The 21,315-nt window shown below is 38.3% G+C and overlaps 1 protein-coding gene across 1 annotated transcript in view; it reads right to left on the reverse strand.

Annotated features, from left to right (window-relative positions):
* RAPGEF4 (Rap guanine nucleotide exchange factor 4) overlaps positions 1–21,315 on the reverse strand; it is a gene marked incomplete at both ends in the record, with an annotated part of 155,344 nt that overhangs the window by 31,536 nt on the left and 102,493 nt on the right. The window contains 8 exons of the mRNA XM_082311463.1: positions 1,240–1,328; positions 3,612–3,700; positions 6,793–6,908; positions 8,242–8,388; positions 9,514–9,590; positions 10,341–10,401; positions 13,419–13,503; positions 19,762–19,945. Coding sequence (XP_082167589.1) covers positions 1,240–1,328; positions 3,612–3,700; positions 6,793–6,908; positions 8,242–8,388; positions 9,514–9,590; positions 10,341–10,401; positions 13,419–13,503; positions 19,762–19,945 — 848 coding nt within the window. The remainder of the gene's footprint in view (positions 1–1,239; positions 1,329–3,611; positions 3,701–6,792; positions 6,909–8,241; positions 8,389–9,513; positions 9,591–10,340; positions 10,402–13,418; positions 13,504–19,761; positions 19,946–21,315) is intronic.

Raw genomic sequence — 21,315 nt, forward strand, 5'->3', positions numbered from 1 at the left:
TGAGAACAGACAAGCCTGAGTCTCAAATGGACTGATTGAATAATATGAGCTAGATAAACCAGAAAAAAAAAACAGAAGAAGTGCTGCCCTTTTCTTCCCCTCTCAAAGCTGTCAGCAACAGCATTTCATAATACTTTTGATATCCAAAACTATGTGGTTTTGGAAAATGTGTTTGTTACAGGTGTATGAACAATTTTCTACAGACCAGTTTTATGGGTCCAAAGGTTTTCAAAACAATTACTGTCCTTTCTAGGAGTAACACAAATGGATTCTCAAGCTTGCCAGACAAGGACATGATGCTCCTATTTTGTGGTTTCAGGGTGTTAGCTTTCCCAGATGTCACTCGCCCCACTGAGCTTCAAGGAAAGCACACTTTCACACCGATCTGATTCTAAAAAAATAAATAGGGAATTGAAGTTATTATACCCCTGTCAGAATTCTATAAAACAGAAAACATTATATGTTTATTTAATGCTCCCAGTCACTTGATAGCTTCAAGTCACTGTGCACAAGGAAAACTCAGTGCCCAACAGCTCCCCAAACTAAATGACCTGCCAGTAACTGACTGATGGACATTTCACAGACTCCTGTAAAACATGCAGACAGTATGAAAATCACCTCCCGCTCTCGATGCGATCCACTGTAAGCTTTCATCTCCTAGGTATTCGCACGCAATTGAAGCTTCTTGCAGTTTGTTAACATTTGCTATAGACTATTATTATAGATTATTATTTTTATTCCTAACTGTTAGGACAGCACCTAGGAACAACTTACTCATTATTCTACTAGTTTAGGCACCCTTTTGGCAGTTTGCACCTTGCACCCCTTGAGGCAGTTTGCAGCTTGTAATCTGGACCATTGAAATCACCAAAACATAACGATCTTAGTTAAAAGCTAGATGCTGTAGTTCAGCAAAAAACAAGAAAGGCAGAAAGGATACAGGAAGAGTAATCCAAACATTTATGTAATTTCACTTATCTGGTGGAGGGACAGTACATTTCTTTCCCTTGGAACAGTAATCAGCACAGGAAAGATACATTTTTCACGCTCCGGGTCTGTCTCATCATGGGTATACACTATCCCTTTCAGAGCTGTTGAGCTATGGACAGCTGTTAGTCAGACACTGAGAACCTACCCACAAGGCACAGCTTCCATGAAACATGATGTACTTGACAGAGAGAAACTTCAGTCTCATCACTAACAGGGATAGCTGCTAAAGGGATGTAACTTTTCCCTTACAAAAGGATATTGTGCCATCAAGGCTGGGCAGAGCTGACTATTTGGCATAAAAACACAGTGCATCATAATAAAATCATTTAAAACAGAATCTGTGAAAAGAGAAGAAAGAAAACAGTCAATTAAGCTCCTGCAAACAGCTTGGGGATCACAAGGATGAGTTTTCTTTCAGCTAAAATATCTTATTAGCCCTTTGCAGATAATAAAGGGGTCTTTTTGCACTTTGTAGGCATTAAGTATGAAAACGGGGAATGAACAAATATGAGCCGCAATATTAAGCTTTTATTCTTGTCTGCATGAATTTTATTGCACTTACGTTAACAGGCATTTGCCTGTGTCAAAGCGAAATTTGGCACAGCGAAAAAGAAAACATCTGTGCTGAAGTGAAATATTTGGATATGCTTCTCTACAAGTCTTCTTAGCATAAGCAGAATCAGGCCTGCCACACCTGGGTACCTAAGAAGTGCTGCTGCATTTGGCTTTAGGGAACTACAATACCAGACAGCACATTTAGTATATACTACACAGAAGAAGGCAAATAATTTAATTCTTTGCTGATTTCCGAGCAATGAGCAGAAGGCCTAAAAGAGGTAAATGGACAGTCAAATTTATGGTTTTATTTTGATTCACAAGTATCACAGTTGTTACATTTACATTAAAACGTATATGAACAATACGATTGCCATTTTCTCTGGCAAAAAACAGCAAGCTATTTTTTGTGTTAAAATGATCTGTGGTAGCGCTGGTGTAAATCCCAGTTTGCCTTATCTTTGTATTTGTGACAAGGATTTATAAAGCCTGGCTGCAGAGGCCAAAATAAGTTTGGCAGTGAGAATAAACTTTATTTTACTTTTAAACTATGTGAGTCTTATATGGAATCACTGAGAAACCATGAACACAGTACCCTGGGGTATCATTTCTACAGTGCAACTTTTGAGATAAGAGAAACATTTAAAAACCCTGTAAGTAAGGGATATCAGAAAAAATATGGTGAGAGAACCGTGTAATGTAATATTACATCATTGCTTCCACTGTAATTCATATATGAAAATATCTCTCCGTTGACAAAAATGATCTCCAGAAGGGTGGGACTTTTTCTTTGCGTAATATCCAGAGCACAGTGAATTTTAACTGTTCTTAAATTAAAGGAATGCATAAACTAAAAAATCAATTTTCCAGCACTCTGAGCTTCTGTTTCTTAAAAATAGCTTTGTTTGTGAATTGTGACATTTTGTATCCCATTAAGATATAGGTATAATCTTGTCATTGGATGTTTTGGGGAAAAGTTTTAAAAGATTTAAAAAATAATTTGTTTTAGAAAAATGTATAATACATGCATACTGTGAATAGTAAACTTGTGATTATATACTTGCAGGCTTAAAGAACAATGTTCTGCTTGTAATCCTAATAAACAGGTATCTATGAAAAGGATAATTTTTATTCTTAAAAGTGGTTAAAACACACACTGTAAAAGGATTTCTGTAATCTTTCAATTCTTCCACCATTTATGGACCACTATACAGGTTTCTCGAATACTATGAGGTCAGTAACAGATTAATTGGATGGAAGAACATCTTTGAATATATACTTTAGACATCTGCAATGTAAAAAGAACTTGCTAAAGCCATATTATGTAGCTTAATATAAAAGTCCCTGCATTACTTTATCATAATTAGGAGGAATTTTTTGTGCCTGACTCTTTTTAAAAATTAAAATACTTATTAATAGTAAGTCAGCAAGTATCTATATCCCTAGATGCAAATTCTCTGTTCTCTTTACACTAATGAAAAGCAGCCTATTAACTGCAGCTGCAGCAGCTTGCTTTCTTGGGACTTGGCCCATGGTGTGCTAAGTTCTTCTCTTTTGAGTAACAATTCTTTCCCTGCACATGGGAAAGTATCACAAACAAGTAATTTAAATTGTGATACTTTAAATGTGATATGGATATGAAAATTTGGAAACACTTATACTAGCATAACACAATGGATGGAGGTATCAAGCTATTTCACAGTATTAAGTGACATCCAGAACAAGAAGTATGAGTACCATTATCATCAGGTGGTAACGCATGCTCTGTCCTGGCCTTACAGTTGTGCCTAATTAAAGTCATGACTAGTGGTCTGGCACCTTTTGAGATTTTGCTGTTCTACTCTGAACCAAAAGTACAAATACAATAGAGCGGGCTAGGAGGAGTGGATTGTTATCTTTAAATCTGAATTGCCTAGATTTTCTCAGGGTTGTTTCAGAGCAGTGTATAGTTCTTATTCTGGGAAAAAAACTACCACTAGCTGCTTGTCAAAGCATCACATCATGGTGTTCCCCCAGCAAGACCATCTTATGCAGTAATAATAACACAGCCTTTGCCATGTAGATACCTGTTGCTTCATTTAAAGTTGCTTCAGGGCGCATAGTTTCTAGAAAGTGCTCTAAAATTTTCTCTGGGGTTCCTGACATCACAATATACCTGAGGGAAGGAAAGGAGTAGTTAGCATCTCATAGGCAAAACAGCTAATCAAGAAACAGTTGTGTACCAGTGAGAAGACCAGGACTGACAAGAGCCAGAGTACAAATACCTGCTCTGACCAGAACCTCTGTGTGACTTGGGACAAATTCACTCACAATCTTTGTTGGCTTTCCCCATGTAAAATGGGAGCAATAACTCTCTCCACCCTACACAGGGAGTGTGATATGTCAGACAGCCCCCTCCCTGCACAAGTACTCCAGTATAACACCACAGTTACACCACAATCAGCAGAGCTGCACTGGTGCAAACCTGGGAAAGTGCAATCAGAAGTGCTTCTCCACTGAGAATAAATATCTCAGTAACGATAACAATTCACAGTCATTAGAGGGTCTTAAGAGACTTACTATGAGCATGAAATGAGAACTGGTATGTATTGGTGTCAGAGCAAGGAAACAATTTCTTTCAGCATCTCTGACGGGCTGGTCTGAGAAGATGGGGGCAGATAATGAAACAGCACACTGTATCTTCAGATTTGTGCAATGCCTTAGATAGCCGAAGTAAGTAAGTTTTTCAAGTGGATAAACTTAGGATTGTACGATTTCCTGGAGTACATTTAGGAAGGTGAGAGAACTAGTGCAATAGTCAGGTTTTTCTGCTTCATGCAAAAACACTGGCAAGATTTTAAGTACCAGCAGAATATCACAGGTTATTGCTAAACTTGTCCTGTTGTCTTTTTTTTCTTTCCTTGCAGATCGGATTTTTCTGTCTTTCCCTCCATTCTTTCAATCTTTGCATCTTTTTTTTCCTCTTTTTGGAATCCAACTGATAAAGTATGAAACTTAAAAAAAAAAAAAAAAAAGAGAGAGAGAAAGAAAAAACCCCGAGAAGTGAAGATACTCTGCTCCTGCTGAGAAATAAGTGGTGGAGCAGAGCTCCTGGGAGCTCCTCCTCACTTTGAGCGCTGACCGTCACAGTTCTTTTACCTGCCAACCCCTTTGGAAGAACTGTATTGATGTCCCAAGAACACAAACACTTGTTAAGCCAGTGCACATTCTCGCAGAGATACTAACCAAGTATCTAAGCGAGTGAAGCAGAGAAATCACAGGTTGCTGTACTCTGAATATGAAAGTGAAAATGAACAGTGAAGTGACTTGCAAGGCTGCTGAATTCACCCTGCATGAGTGTGATCACCCATAAAGAGTTAGATCTTGGGAGTGAGAACTTCAGAGCTAGTCCTTCGAAGTGAAACTGTCACTGTTTGAAAGCATGGCTCAGGGAGCTATGTAGGAGCTATGCCTCCTCAGTAAAGGAGGCAGTAGAATCCAAACTGCAAACTGAGAGGATCTGCTCCCAAAGTGAAGTTTTCCCCACGACTAAGATGAAGAAAATGAGTTTCTTGGTTGACTGGATATCTCAGGGAACAACTTTGGGATGCAGAACACTTCTCTAGTGCGAATGGAAAAAAGTACTACTGGAAATCAGAATACATCAGTAACTTTGATTTGGACTCTCAAGCATAAATGTAGCCACTTACTCTATTTACTAACAAAAGAAGCAAAAGAAATGTCATCTTGAAAACCAGTGAACTCACTTTGAAAGATTTTAAACAAAAAGACACTTCCAACACACTATTAACAAAGTAATCTGACTGCTGAAAAGCAGACAGTGAACTTTCAAGGTAGCTTCCTCTTTTGTGTAGCTTATGTCTATTTTTCATTGTTACCAGCAAAAGCTCCCTTGCTGGCACACTGATAGTACCCAAACGCTGACCAAATGCATAAAATATTTACAGAAATGAAGTTCTGAGCTTTACCTGAAAATATTCCTGGAATGTAAACTCTAAAATACAGCCTAACTTAACCAGGCACCATAAATGTCTCTAGCTATTTTTATCAAATTCTGAACATGTTAAATAATACAAATAATGCTGGTGCAAAGAGTTTGCAAGGAAGTTAGTGTTTGAAATATGTTTAAACGAAGCTTTCACTTTTGAAAGCATGAAAAATATATCAGAACAAAGAAAATGGATTTAAATCTATGACCAAGTTGCTGTGCATTGCAGCTGCTGTTGCAAATCCACTGGCTGCAGTCAAGTTCCCCTCATTTAGACAAAGAAAAATTTGTTGTAAGAGTACATGTTTCCCTGGTAGCATAGTTTGTTTTTCTAATAGATCAAGTGAAAGATGAAATGGCAGTTTCTGAAATATGTGAAATGTGTACATAAAATACAAGGCATGGTTTACTCAACCCTTCACAGATCTTTACGAATCTTTATATTCAGTTATGCAGATAAAATAGGTATATGAAATCCCAGATCAGATAAAAACTGTACCCAAAATATCTCACAGTAAATTAGCTCTTTCTTTGAGAAAAAGTAAGGTCCAGGATAAAGGATTCAAAACTTCTTAGTGCTTATTTTGTTGGAGCTGTTCGAGCATTTCTGAAGAAAATTGTGCATCCATTTGCAAATAACACATTTACAAAGCCTTTAGGGGTTTTACCAACATTTGGAATGATAATAGCCTCACTCTACTCTTATCACAGTAGTATCCAAACAGAATTGTACTTTTTCCCTTTCAGTAAGAAAGTAAAGAAAATATGATGAATATTGTTATTACAGTGCAAACCTATTCTGTAAGATAAGCTGTGCGACTTTCATTGCATGAGATCTTTGTTTTGTATATAAATTGTACCTAGCAAACTCTTATTAGAATCCAGAGCTCAAAATCCAAAATGAAAATATCTGTACTTAACAATAAAACAATGTATTTTCCTTATGTCTTTTACACAGTAGCTCAGATTAATAGGGTTTCAGCATTCTCCATGTGCAGTCTATTTAGAAGCTATTACATGAGATAAGTATTTACAGTGAGATCTTTAGAGAATTATTGTGTAAAGACATAGAACTGGTGTGCTGCTGGAAATGGATATATTATCCAGTATGGGGCATGTGATCTGCTGATGATTAAAAAAAAACTTTATATGCACTGCATTCTTCCATAGAAAGGGGGAATATGCTATTGTTTGGATAATAATACCATATGAAAAGGTTAATCATTGTCTGACATTTGCACTATTGAATGAAAACATACTTGTGCTGAGGCTGTGAATTTCCTTGATTAGAAACTCTGTTTCCTGCTGGGATCTTCTCCAACACCAAGACATCTTGGTCATGTTCTTTGAGTCTTACTGTATTTGCTTCCACATCCTGCAAGACAAATTACATTTAATAAAGTAATTCCACCCGATTTGGCTGATTAGTTACTCTGAAAAAGTGCACGACTTTCAAACACAAAAGACTGGGGTTGGTTCTTTTCCCCTGTATTTATCTATCTTTATTCTGCTTTTCTCACAGGCAGAATCAAGAGGGAAGCACTGGCACTGGGGGAAGAGGCAGAGAATTATGGGAGGGACTAGAGCAAGACCGACACGAAAAATCTCTGGCTATGGCAAAGGAAAAAAAGTTTGTCAAAAACCAAAGTCCCCTCCCAAACTTTCCATATGTAATGTAATCTCTATCCCCACTTTTATATGAACATTATTATCTATAATCTGACTTTTCTCTTTTTAAAAAAAAAAGGCACTTAAAAATGGTAAGTCTTAGCTCAGTAAACTGTCAGTAAACTTTTCATTTTCTACTACCAGATCATAGTAGAAAAAGAAAAAAATAAGAATTAAATATAATGTGCATTCAAATAACATAGATGAAAATCAGTAAGACTATGGACTTTGATCTTCTTTAAAGTATCAACCAAAGCTAAATTAGTTGGAAGTCTCCATGGCCAACGCAACCTTACTGCCAATGGGATCCTTGCTCCCTTTCGTACAGTAAACACAATCTTACCGCATTTTTTGAGCACAGTACTCTGTCTGGACTGGCTTTATTGCTGCAATACTGGGCATGTATACATTCGAATACAGGATGATACTGGGTTTGACTTCCTACACTACGAATGATCGCAAAACAGCCTGTATTTACAGAATTACAGCTGGACTTTGGAACACATTTGCCCTAACGTGAATAACTGTAAAATTAGTCTGGGAGTATCCTTCTAGAGCTCTCTGATAAAGACATCTGTGTCTTATTTAATTTGCCACTAGCTTATTTAATTTGCCCATAGCTTATTTAATTTGCCACTTGATTCTGCCTTGAATCTATTGAGTTTAAGGTACCTGACACTGACCTATCTGGGAGAATGGGTGATCTTGTTTTATTCAATATTTGAATGGAAGATCACCCAGAAATCCTGGACAGCATAAGGCAAAACCGAGCACTTCTAGGCAATTCTAGGCAACAGAAATGCGAGAGACAAAATATCCCATTTGATCCCATTATCGTGGCTGAGCTAGGAACAGAAAAAGAGGAAAGATGATTAATATATTCTTTACTTGATCTTCTAGACTGTCACACCTCTGTTCTGCAATTAAGGACACTTCAAACAAGATTATCAATATCAATACATCCATAGAAATAAGACAGACTCTAGGAAAATTTGCAAGTTCTGATACCATGCTGTTGGGTTGGCCCTTCCCACTCTTACCCTAAGGATCCTGTTGAAGTCCTCCTTGTCTACTCTCAAGAAGTGGCAGTTGTCTTCACGCAGAACAATGGATGCTGCTCTGGGAGCATCATTCACAAGCGCTAACTTGCCAAAATCATCTCCTTCGTGTAGAGTACATACCACACCCTGCACAGAGCAAAACATTTACATGCAGAAACCCATCATTACACTGGATTCTATTGAAAGTCCTTGTACAAACACCGGACTTCACAATCAAATACCAAAACAAATCTATTTGGCAGGGAATCAACAGCCAAAATAATGACTAGGAAACAATACTTGATAGCTGGTTATTACTATTACTAAAGAAAGGCAAGAATAGAAAAGAATTGTCTTGTTCTCTGAAATTACATTCAGCTTGAAGGACTCTTCTAGCCCTGCTGAAGACAGAAAGTTGTTGAGTTGTTTGTTTTTTATTTATAGAGGCCCTAAAAAATAAAATCAAGTTTGCAGAAATAACATATAACACCACATCCTCAGCTGGTGTACATCAGCTGTGCTCCACTGACTCAAATTTGTAGTAACAGAGGATCTGGCCCACCCAGTGATGTAAAAAATGTAGCTGAATATGGGTTACTTAGGAACAGACTTAGCACCAGGGCCTCTATGCTAGATTTTGGTGAAACGCCTGGTGTTCAGAATGGAGGATTCTCAGACACTGAATGAGAAATCAAGAGGGAAGCAGGGATTTTTAAAGATTCAAGGGATGGCTGTACACTAAAGTCCCATTTTTTGCCTTGAAAAATCTCTCTCATAAACAGGAAATTTAATAGAGATGCTTTTCAGTCTATAGCTTAACTAAAACAAAGAGCTGGCATAAATCTGGGAGGAGTTCATCCAAGCTGAGAACCACTAGTCACAAAGCAGTACTTCTGTCAGACATGCCTGACATGCATGAGAAAAGTTAGTCATACAAATGCAAGAGAATATGGTGGTAAAGGGACAGGGCAAAAACCCCTAGGAGACAGAAGTCTGGCAATTCACCAAATTCCAGCAAATGACTTTGTCCTAAAGATACTGATGTAATTCTGCTGCATTATATTCAGAAGGTGTGTAATATATCCCGAAATTACACAGCAATCAACTGGAAGTATAATCAGTGAAGCCACTGGATCATTTCTTAATAAAATTACATTCAATTTGTTTCCTCAGACAAAGCAATTTTGCTCTAAATTAAACTGTATTCCTTCAAAGTTTACCCTTACAATTTCAATAATAAGAATCATATAAAAAGGCTTCTGAAAAAAATACCTTGCCATAAATGACTACGTTTACTGATCCCTTTAGGATAATGTACCAAGAAGTACCTTCTTCTCCCTGATTAAATACTACAAGAGAGAGAAAACATTTTATGGTGAGAATATAGTTATTCAAAATATAAATGGGCCAGATTCTGCACTCAATAAAATTCAAGGTAACTCTACTGCAGTCATATTAATGTCTACCTTGAAAAAGGGCATACTATGATTTTAAAAGCAATTGCCTTCAGATTTTAGAAAAAAACCCCCACACCCACATAGTAGTTATTTTATTACACTGACGTGAAAGTTGCTTTTGTTTTCCACGACAATTGTAACAACGACTTTATCGATACATGTCAGGTTATCAATTACTAATCAGCACACAGATTTGGATCCCACCAGTAGCCCCATGTTCTAACCCAATTCTCTAGTGGCTGTGTATTTGAAATTCATTTGCTAAAACTTCTCAGTATAAACACATCTGAGTAATTTAACATTTTAAATCCCTTATTTTGTGCAGCAAGTTTTCTTTTAATACAAGGATATTATTAAAATATATTTTAAATAGAGATTGGTGCAACCCAAAATTCTAGATAAAAACACACCCAAATTGTACGTGATACATACATCCAAACAAGGATATAGAATTAATTTTGATACTGTCCCTGCAATCAGCAACAGACTAAGCCAACACCTATTACCCCAGGTTTTAAACACTGAGTGCCAGTCAAGTTTGAAGAGTGCATCCAAGTTTTGCTCTTGTCATTTAAACATTAAGAATTTAAATGTTCATGCCACAGATGAGAAAGAAGATCTGACAGGACTCCATTTACTTACAGACCGTTCCTGCTTTGGGATGTGACTCAAAAATGAGGACACCTGCTAATTCTCGCTTTACCTTAAAATAAAGAGAGAAAAATTACAGTTTTTATACGTATCTTATTCTTCCTGGTGAGAGGAAGCCGCGTAATATATCCCAGTCACTGCTTTCCTTCCCTCTGTATCATTTAGCACTCATTCAGAGTCACACAGCCAGACAATGGTCTGCTTCACTTGATGTCCTATTTCCTACTGATTGATCGGTTTTACAGAACATGAGCCTCTACATTTCCTGGTTCCAAATGGCTCAGACAAGGGCATCTTTAAGATACAGGTCTCCACATCTTTCTTCATACACACACAGGTGAAACCATCATTAACAATTAACATGATGGAAAATTTCAAATGGTAAGAGCTGATCTATTACAGGAGATAGCTAGCAATTGTCAATTACTTCATGGGGCTCTGCAGTACTCCTGTTCTTCCCTGAGAAATCAGTACCCTTCCCCTTACTGATGTAAGTCTGGCGACTTCTGCTGTGTCGAGCTGTGAGTCACAGCCATCTGGACCTGCTGAGGCCCCTCTCCACCTGACAGCTTCCTAGGCAAAACATCCAGCTCACTACCTCTTCCAGGAACTGGAGAATGTGACACTGCCCTTGGTGTCAGCCTGCTCCTCACTGGGTTCGTATTTCTCTGGTTTGATTAGCTCTTATGACTGACTGGGCAGTTGCCTCTAGTGAGACACTGCTTACAACTGCTTTTTCTCGCTCTAAACACTGTTAGCGTTACTTCACAAAATAGCAGCAGCACTGAGAACCTCATATTATCCTGTGTTTTCCTATGTGCTACATGTCTTTCCTCATACAACCGCCAGTCTCCAAGGGCTTGGAGGCCCATTTCCAAGCAGTGGGATTCTTGTTCTCAGAGAATGTCAGCTGGTCACAATCCATGTTTCAGAGTTACTACCGTGTAACTTAACCGTGCCAAATAGAGACCAAAAGCTGGCTCCAACATATATTTAGCAGTAGTATTTTCACCCCGTTCTCACTGTTTAAACTGAAAAAAATTTTAGGTCACGAATTAAAACTTGGGGAGGAACTCTCAAATTCTGGACACAATCCAGATGAGAGTCTGGAGGCTGCATCTCCCAAGATGGGAGGACAAATTCAGGCTCTGATGTCCTAAAGGCACCCACCAAACCTTTGCTCAGGCACCAAGCATGAATGTACCACACCAGCCACCTCTGCCAGAACTCCTTCCTGAGAGCCAGTGCAAAGCACTCCCTGTTTGCATTCTGGAGAAGAAGAGGGATAAACAGAGGTGTTTGGACAGGGTTTTTTAGTATACCGACCAGTGATCGCACCCACAGGCCTGTGATTCCTATAACAATAAGCTCACCAAACTCTTTTATAACCTCTGCCTGAAGGCAATGATGCTGTCATAAGTACAGGAAATACAACCCCACTAGCACTGTTCTGCACATTGTAGAGAGCGTTCCTATCCATGTACACCCTCAGATGTCTTCTCAGTTGTTTCAGTCATTTCCTTTGCAGTGAATGAATCCCCTTGATGAAGTCAAGAATTTGATTTGTTTTTAACACGGTATTATATAATTGGTTTTCATTCATACATTAACTTCACAGGCTTCTCTAGCAGGGATTAGTTCACCACCATGCAACTTGAATTTTACCCATTTTACTTCCTGCTGCTTGTGGCATATCTAGAAAACTTATTACTTTAGGAATTATGCCTTGCTTAAAATGAATAAACATTCCATTTGCTTTCAAGTCGATTGACCATTAATCTTCTGGTTCATAGGAGCAATGCTGTCTGTTGCTCCTCTGAAGATTTCCTCTAAGCTAGTCATGGTTTCTGTCCTCTGCTTTAGTTCATGCTGCATGCAATAGGCTGCCATTTCCAAGTTCTTACTAAAAACGTGGAATCACCTGCACTTATTCAAAATGCCAAGTATTTCTTGCAGTTTGTATCATTTGCCATACTTGTTCTATATGCCACTTGCTGTGGATTCTGACCTCAAGTCTGAAATTCTTCTGAGCTAGAAATATTTTGTGCTTCGGATTTTTTTGTTCTGGGTTAAGTCTGTAGTATCAAGAGTATTCTCCACTCCCTCTCAGTATCTGTCTATCTTGGGTAGTTTCTTTTGTTTAATTTGAAAAGGGTCATTTCTGGATCTTACAGAAGTCTTTCTTTAAATACTTTTTTCATACATACCAGAGATGCTTAAGAATTTTTGCTGGCTGTTCCCTCTTAGTTCAGTTACCAACTCTGGATGCATATTCTTTTTGAGAACCATTGCTCAGGTGTTATATGTTTGCACAGCGTACTATCCTTCTGTAATGCAGTTTCATAATTAGCTGCATCTATCCAAGTTAGCTGAGAATTACTGAAAATACCAAGAGCTTCCAAAGAAGCTATTGTCAAACATAAATCTACTTTCTGACTGGCTTCTTGCTGCTACAAAGTAAAGTGCTATTTAGCTTGTTTCAGTTGCCTACAGTGTGTCAACGATGGTGAGACTTTGAACAGTTGCATTCTCTCCTCCAGGCATTTTCTCTATTTATTTCATTTATTCTTGGTTCTCTGCACTGTTCTTGCCCACTCAGAGAGAGTATGTCTGATGAGGTTTCCTTCACTCAATGACCAAACTCCAAGCAGCCAGCACTGCACAGTACACCTTTCTGCACTGTGTAATTCTTCCTCCTAACTGGTTCAAGACAAGAGTTCTTATAGCACATAAATCAGACATCTATTCTGCAAAATTCAGTAGCACCACAGTCCCAGGTGGCAGGTCAGATTACATGCATCTTAATTTAAACTCAGATATGGACCGAGACGGAGGCACCTGTGCCAAGTGAGTGAGGTAGGGGCTGTGCAGAAAAACGTGAAGAGAATTATATCTGATATCCAAAAGACAACCTACATCTGCATAGTGCTTGGGCGGTCCTCACAGGTGGGAATAACTTCTTTGCATGGAAAGTATAAATGCAAAGGGTTGTAGGCGCTCCAATAAAGCACCAGAAGTCAAAATTCAACCTCCCTTTTGGTGATGAGTTATATTTTTAAAAATACTTACTGTGGTAGAAAGATGAGATAAGGCCTTAATGTGAAGAAGTTCTTCATATATAATTTCTAAGTCATCTACAGTTCTCTGGCCAGGCCTATAGAGAAAAGATAAAAAGGACAGCAAAATGCAATAAATGCCCAAAATAAATGCTTCAGAGAAGTACAAAACAACACAAAATGCTGTTGTAGTGTCTACTGAAGGGTACATCCTCACTAAACAGGGACTGAATGATGGTTCTGGCCGGAGGACTGAAACACACAAAGGATGGAAGTGCTATGAACCACCTGAATGACATCGAGCAGCATCCATGGCAACAACCTTAGAGAGATCCTGATCAGGTAGCTTTCCTGATGAAATCAAGTGTTCTATATGTAAAATGGTCAGATAAATCAGAAATGGTACATAAAGATCTGTTCCTTTCAGAAGGACTCCCATGTGTGGGACCTGCACTATTTTCACATGCGGCACTAATTAGTTGTAGCAAACAGACAACAGTAGTGGTTTGTAAAGGAGTGCGTGAATTTCTGCTGAACAAACTGGAAGAGGCAGAAGTGCATCTTGGAGGACAGTAAATGACTGCTATAGAGTTAATGGTGAGTACTGTTGTTTAGCCACAAAGGTAAGTAAGAACCACTCAGTGGTTTCAACTTCTCTCACTGAAAAATACAAGAAGCTGCCATTAATAAAAAGCATGCATTGATGAAGGAATAATCCTCCTATAGCACAATGAGGAATGAGACTGCCACTGTGACTGAAATAATTGCATTTCTGTAGCCTACACATTGGAAAATTTTCTGATTGCTAAAAAAGGGCACAAATACTCTGAGGACTGCAGTGTGTCAGAGATGCTTTGGAGGATCTAATAAATGGTACCCATGAGAAGGAGTTGTAGGAGCTTGTGAGTAACTCCTAATCTTTTTCCCACTCACAAGATTCTCTTCAGTTAAAGTGTCTAATACAACTTTATTTTCTAAAAGGAAAAATTCTCATGTGATATAATTTCAGACAGTGCATTGGAGTTACATACACACACAGAGAAGAAAGCCTCTAAAGCATTATCCCAAGTTACTTTTATAGGACTAAGTCCTTTCAAACAGTACGTTTTAGATTTGTGAAAAGCAGAATATAAGCAATTAAATTAATGGGCCAAAAACAGAAGAAAAGAGCCACCTAGTCATAAGAAGGGAGAGAGGATAAATTTAAGATGTGAGGAAATGGGATACAGGAAGTCCAGTGCAGGGGCAGGAGTTTCCAAGGAGAAGGTTTACATGCTCGCATTAAGAACAGGCTAGTGCGCAGTTCCAAACGCCGCTGCCTGCAATGCATGGCGTCAAAAGAATTAACAGCACAGTTGAAACTCTGGACAGCCCTAAAAGAAATGTCACAATGAACCTTTCTGATAGAAGTTTTCCTCCTAAAATGTCAATATTACAGGAGATTCTAGCATCTAGAGGATCAGGAAAGTCATATAAAGAAATATAGCGCTCTACAGGTTTTCTGCCTAATCACCTCTTGGTTCAACAGTCTGTCTAAATCATGTGTGAGGCAGAGGGAGTACCCAGCAATCATGTCACTCTGGAGTTATATTGCATCTTTTTGCAAAAGAAGTTTGATGACGGAAGTACTGAAGAAGTCATAGAAAACATAAGGACAACTGGCATCTTCTTTGCTAAGCAAGCTATATTTTTCATCTGTTCTTCACTTACCAATGACATGCATTTATTGTTACCCAGATTAAAGACCAATTTAGACAAAAAACATTTTGGATGAAATTATTCTGTTCTCATACAGAATGGAATAAACTGTTAAGGGAGAAACAGAAACTGGTTTGGTACTGCTATGCCCTCTAGTGACTCAAAATACTCTTCACTATTTCTAAATTTAGCTTGAAATTATAAGGCTGCCACTCCTAGTGATTTATGTGGGGCAGTAGCAGCTTAATTAAGTACAGAATAAAGCTAAGCCAGCACTAGCTACCTTTCACTGGAGGTTTAAGAAACACAAGGTAAGGATTTTAACAAATAATACTTCCCATAGGAAGTAACAACTTTAATTTTATTACATGCTTGCAAAACCAGCATGTCTTGGAAAACGGAAAACATAGTGTAACAACAAATTTCTACATGAAATTAAAATATAAAAGGATGATGTCTTACTACATCAGACCTCTATCAAGACAAAAGGGTACACTCTTCTTTCAGTATGTCCATTTGCCTCCTGTGTTAGCACACCGGGGGGACTGACAATCTATCGTGGACGTAGCCAGTCCTTACTTCTGCTTCTGCAGATGTCACGTGGAGAGATATTAGGCATCACTGCTTCTGTAAAACCTGTGTGGTGACCCACTGATGTTGATTTGTAGGATCCTGCTGTGTAAAGACCTAGTTTCTGAAGGGGACACATTCTAACAGCAATAGCTGGTTATAGACAGGATAATAAATGGAATAGGTAGAGAACGAGGCCACACATTAATGGACAGGAGAACTCAGGTGATACTAAGTGATCAATAAAAACTGTTCAGAGTTTGGAGAATTTATCAAGGTCAGCGACATTGAGCTTCTCTGTGACTAGGATGTTGACAATAACATAGGACTTTGCCATTGATAAACCATGTATGTACAAGCAATATAATGGGTTATTTTTCTTACACAGCTAACCAGAAAATTCTCAGATAATAAGAACAAGGGAAAAGATCAGAGACCCCATAACATTGTGATTATACATCAAATAAGCATATATTTCCAGAGTGCAAATTTTGTCTTCAAGTACCATAAAGAATATATAGGAGACATGAATAATTTTACCCACTACCTGTGTCTGAATGTGAAAGTGAATGCATGTTCACTTACTCTAGCAAGGAAGCTAATTACATAATCTTTGTACTTGAATCAGTGCTCCTTGATTAACTCCATAAATACCATTTACCACATACAATATCTGTAAACCTCAGTGAACTGATATGTGGAAAGATAATCTATATTCCCTGTCCCAGGAATAACACTTGGTTTATTAAATGTCGTTGGCAGGAAACGCCACCAAGGACTATGTAACTTAATACAGTCTTTATGGAGAAATCCAGTATGGTTCTTACTACTAACAGCTGGGTGGGATATCTAAATAAAGAATTTTAAGAACAAGAGAATAAATGTATCTTGCTTAATTTTTACAAGACCTTAAAGAAGCTATACATTCTTAGCAATAATTAAGTTGTTATTTTATTATATACATTTTTTGTGCTGTTTACCATCTTTAGATTTGTTTTAACTTCCTCTCCCTAGCATACTGTCGAGCTTACTTCTGCAAGTGACATTAAAATTTGATTACTGATCACATGTGGAATCAAACACTCTTTGTACTGAGAAAAAGATTTGCTGAGTGAAGTCACCAAGAGTATATAACACAGATTTATTGTTTCAGTCATACTGCTAAGTTACTGTAGTCTAGAGTATTAAAAAAGAATATAATCTATAACATCCTGTGAGTTAAATACTGTTGTCTGATGAATATCATTCTTCCTTTAAAGACTCCTGTTATTATTGTGTTTAGCTTTGTATTATAGCATCCTATTCAATTAGGGTTTACCATCAAGTTAGCTGTACCTGAACACCATTAAAATAAAATAAAAATAACTGGAAAAATGTTTTCCCGATGTATTTTCATACTGAAAGATTGAAAAGCTTGTAAGGAAGAGCTGTGTTAATTCTATAATATTTTTTCCAGGCACTTGCTCAAGGTCTGCACCTGTGCTCCAGGCATTATGAGAGGCAGAGAGCTGTGTTTGCTACTTCACAAAAAGCTATTTTCACATTCACAGTGTATGTGTTTCCAAAGAAAAAAAGCCCACCCAATAGCAACAAGAGCCTGCCAAAAATTTCCGTGAGCTCTATTCTGTTTTTTAAACTATAGAACATTCTTTCACAGTTTGACAGTTAAAATGCTGCAGTTAATGTAATAAACAGAGAATTTTTTAAGTCGGCTGTCAAAACAAGTGACACTTTTTGCTAGAGATTTTCAGATTTTGAACAATAGAAAGTACCTTTCAAAGCAACAGCTTCATTATACAATCAAATTCTCAAAGTAATCTTCTCATCAAAGAATATTGTCTTATTTCTTTCAGGGTAATTATCTGAGTTCTGCAACCTCTCCGGAAATGGTGACTATAATAAAATGCAGCTGTGTTGGTTTGAAAATTGTGGGTCCTGCTCAGGTCAGCTCGAGCCAGTGTCTCCGAAGCCCTGACAATTCCTTGAACTTTTGGCAGCTGTAATCGTGCCTAGGCAAAACTAGCAGGACTCTGAGGATTCATGGAGATTTTAACAGCTTTGATACAGCACAGCCCAGGGTGGATTTTCAACTAACAAAATCATAACGCATGTAAACTGAATACTAGAACAGTAGTTAATATGGTGCCTGACAGTACAAGCATGCTTCCATGAGCAAAGGGCAGCAAAAATAAGCACCTTCAGGGATAGGGAAAGATGTCAGACGGCTGTCAGTCTTGAGAAAACCTCTTTCCTCTCACTATGTTGCATGAAAAATCTCCTATGAATATTCTTTCGGGTGATGCTGTGCAAGTGATGACACAGAATGGAGAGCAATACTTTCCACAGCATCATTCCAGCCTTTCAGCTCTCTGCAAGGAGTGTGGATGATAATCAACATTCATCCTGACAGGGTAAACTTACACTGGCTGCTCTGAAAGTCATGATGGAAAGCAAATGTAGCAGGCAGCCAAAAACCATGATAACCTAAGGGGACAATTCTCCAAGAGCCAACCTGCTCAGTCAGCCTGAGGCAAAGGAGATAGCGCAGAGGTATAGGGTCACAGCACACATAGCACTGCTCACAGTCTCCTAATGACCGGCATCTGCTCATGGGTGCAAGAAGCCCTCTTTCACTCCTCAGTAGAGAATGCACAGGACATCTCTGTGAGGAGAAAACACCTCACTTCCCTGACACCATAAGGGTTTATGGAAGCACCATGCTCCCAGTCTGGTTTGTCTATCTGTTTTGTGCAACAGGGAGCGAGTGCTCCTTTGGTTGTGTTTGACTAGACCTCTAATAAACAGAGGAAAGAGAACTTAGACTTTTAAAACTATTGCTGCCTGGCAGTGTTACCTGTTCTTACAAGCACAAGTATCTGATGGCCCTTTTTGAAATTCAATGCTTTTAGCAAGTTTTTGGAAAATTGCCATCTAAATGAGCTTATGATCTAAAGAGACAACACAGGGACAAGAATGGAGCAGGGAAAGGATACAAATGGAAACAGAACAGGAGCAAGCACTTGTGTTAAGTGGATTCAAAACATTTTTAGTATAAAAATTGTTCTCACGCTGTAGGCAAGGCCCAATCCTATCCCATAGCAAAGACAAGCTTTGCCAATAGCCTCAAAGGAGCAGGATCCAGCTTTGTGTACTTATCTTTCTTGAACTGACCCTTACAAGTTCAGTGAAGATGACCTTAAGTAATCCATTATTCTCAGTGTGCTTAATTAGCAGTAAAATATGTCTTCAGTGGCCCCTAAACACTATCTGCATAATGAAGAGGTTGCCTTCAATGGAGGGTCAAACCGAGTTTATTCCGGTTGCTTTAAAGTCACTACAAAGCTGCCTGTAAAAAAGGTCTTTAGCACAGTTTTCAGTGTGATCAGAATGTATTGCTGAAAGGATGGTTAGCCAACCGATGAGTGAGAGGACATGATCTGACAGCTATGAAAAGGTTAGGCAGACGTCCTCTGTGGCCTAGGTACAGAAAGCATTTTTTTTTAATGTATTGATTTTATAACAATAAGAATGGATAAATAAACCCACAGAGCCACATTTCACACGTTGCTAGCAAACTACAACAGGCCAAGTCCAGCCTATCTTAATTCAATAAAGTTCTACCAAGGATGAATCCAATCAATGGCTGCCACTGACAACTGTAATTGAAAGGTACCTGCTGTGCTGCCATCCCACCACCCTACTCACTCACAATAACTGAAAGCAGCATAGTTAATTGAATGGCATGTCTACACAGAAAGTGTTAACGGAGCAGGACTCTTCTGTTATCTGCAACTTACTTTTGGGGAGACTCAGAAATGAAATAAAAACTCATAATGCAGCATTTTCCCCAAGGTGAGTATGATGGCATTCATAGCCTTTGGTGGTTATTCTCAACATACAGTTCAACTTATAAGCATTAGTATGGACTGGAAATGACTTAATATGGACTTTAAACCTTTAGAGGTTGAACAAACTGGCACTGAAGTAAAATAACTGGCCAAAGGACGCCTGATAATAAATGTAGATTTCTCTTGATTCCATGTCAGAAGGAAGGCCCATGTGTAATATTAACTCATTAATCTGCTTACGGTTTTCTGAGAATCATCCTCATATGAGCATCCGGCCCAATCTGAGACAGAAGAAGCATAGTGTCCTGTAGCTCCTCATCACACTCCTTTTTCTCTTCGTCGGTTGGCAAAGGGGCATCTTCATGCTCATCATCCAAAAATCGATAAAACAAGTATTTGTCTTGAAAGTGGTGTTCCTGATCCACTGAAAACAACATAACATATCAAACACTAAGCTCTCCTCATTAAAGTTAACCTTGTAGAAATCTGTGTAGCATCTTATATGTCACAGATATATTAGTTAAGAAGGCAAAGAAAGCTACAGAAAAACTGCTGGAGTGTGAAACACTTTATTTCTCACATATGTCCAAACTATGTAGCTTGGAGGGTATACTTTTAAATAGGGTACTACAAATGCTTTCCAAAAGGCTTCTGTATATGTGGGCTGTGGGTGTGTATACATACATGTGTGCGTGCGCGCATGCGTGTGTTTTATTAGATCTGGCTTTGTTCTTATTGTTTCAAACCATTTCATTTATGAAAACAATTCACACTGGGGAAATGGTTACATCATGAATTTCTAAGAGGTGTTCTCTAGCAAGAACACCTTGCCCTACATGTTTCAGACAGGGCTAAAAGGTAACAAAAGCATCTAAACTCTTTCCGATGTACCAGAAATGTACATCATACAATGTACAAGATAGATACAATCCCAGGGGCAAGTTCATTGACCTGTGTCCTGGTGGAAGAACTTAATGGAAAAACTACCAAGAGAAGACTTCTAAAGAGAGGCTATGATTGGCGAAGGACAAAACCTTGGTCTTCCAAGCAAGTCAGAATGATGTGTTGAGTTGGATACTGTGATGCAGCTTGCAACAGTCTGCACCTGGGAGTTCAAGGGAATATTTGGCAGGAATTAAAGCTAGAGCCCTTAGGGTAAGGAATTGGTGGAAACAATCTGTCTTCTCAGCGTGGAAATTTCTCCCTGGGATATGGGAAGCACAACAGAGGATAAATGGAAGTGTATTGTAATAGAGCGGCTCTTCTGAATTTAATAAAACTACATGCAAAGCTTCAAATACGAATATTGCTTTAGAAAGCTACCCTTTTGAGGGCTATAATGTCCTGTTACCAAGTAAATACTGCCAAATGGGAACTAAGAAAGTCAATGTAAAATACAGTCAGAAAACTAACATAAAATCCCAGATCGCTGCACTGGAATATTTGGAGTGCTGAATTTGGGAACCATCCAAAACTACTGAAAATCATTCCAAAATTATGGATCTGAGCAAACACAAATGCTCACATTCACTTCCAAATGCTGCAAATCTGTGATGAAGATCAGTTTTGTGTATGGCAATCCATCTCTTGGTTTTAGCCTGAGTGCTATACAGCTCTTGCAGTATAATCACAAGCCAATGTACTCCTAAGTATAATTAGAGTTATCATTATAAATTGTTCATTTACTTTTCAATATTCTCATAAGTTAAAAAGCTATATTGGTAGCAAGATTCATGTAATACTGTCCGTGTGTTGCACTTGCACTTATGAATGAACAGGTTGCTCTTTTTCATT

The sequence above is a fragment of the Platalea leucorodia genome, assembly GCF_965183815.1.
Source record: "Platalea leucorodia genome assembly, chromosome: 5".
Lineage (NCBI taxonomy): Eukaryota > Metazoa > Chordata > Aves > Pelecaniformes > Threskiornithidae > Platalea > Platalea leucorodia.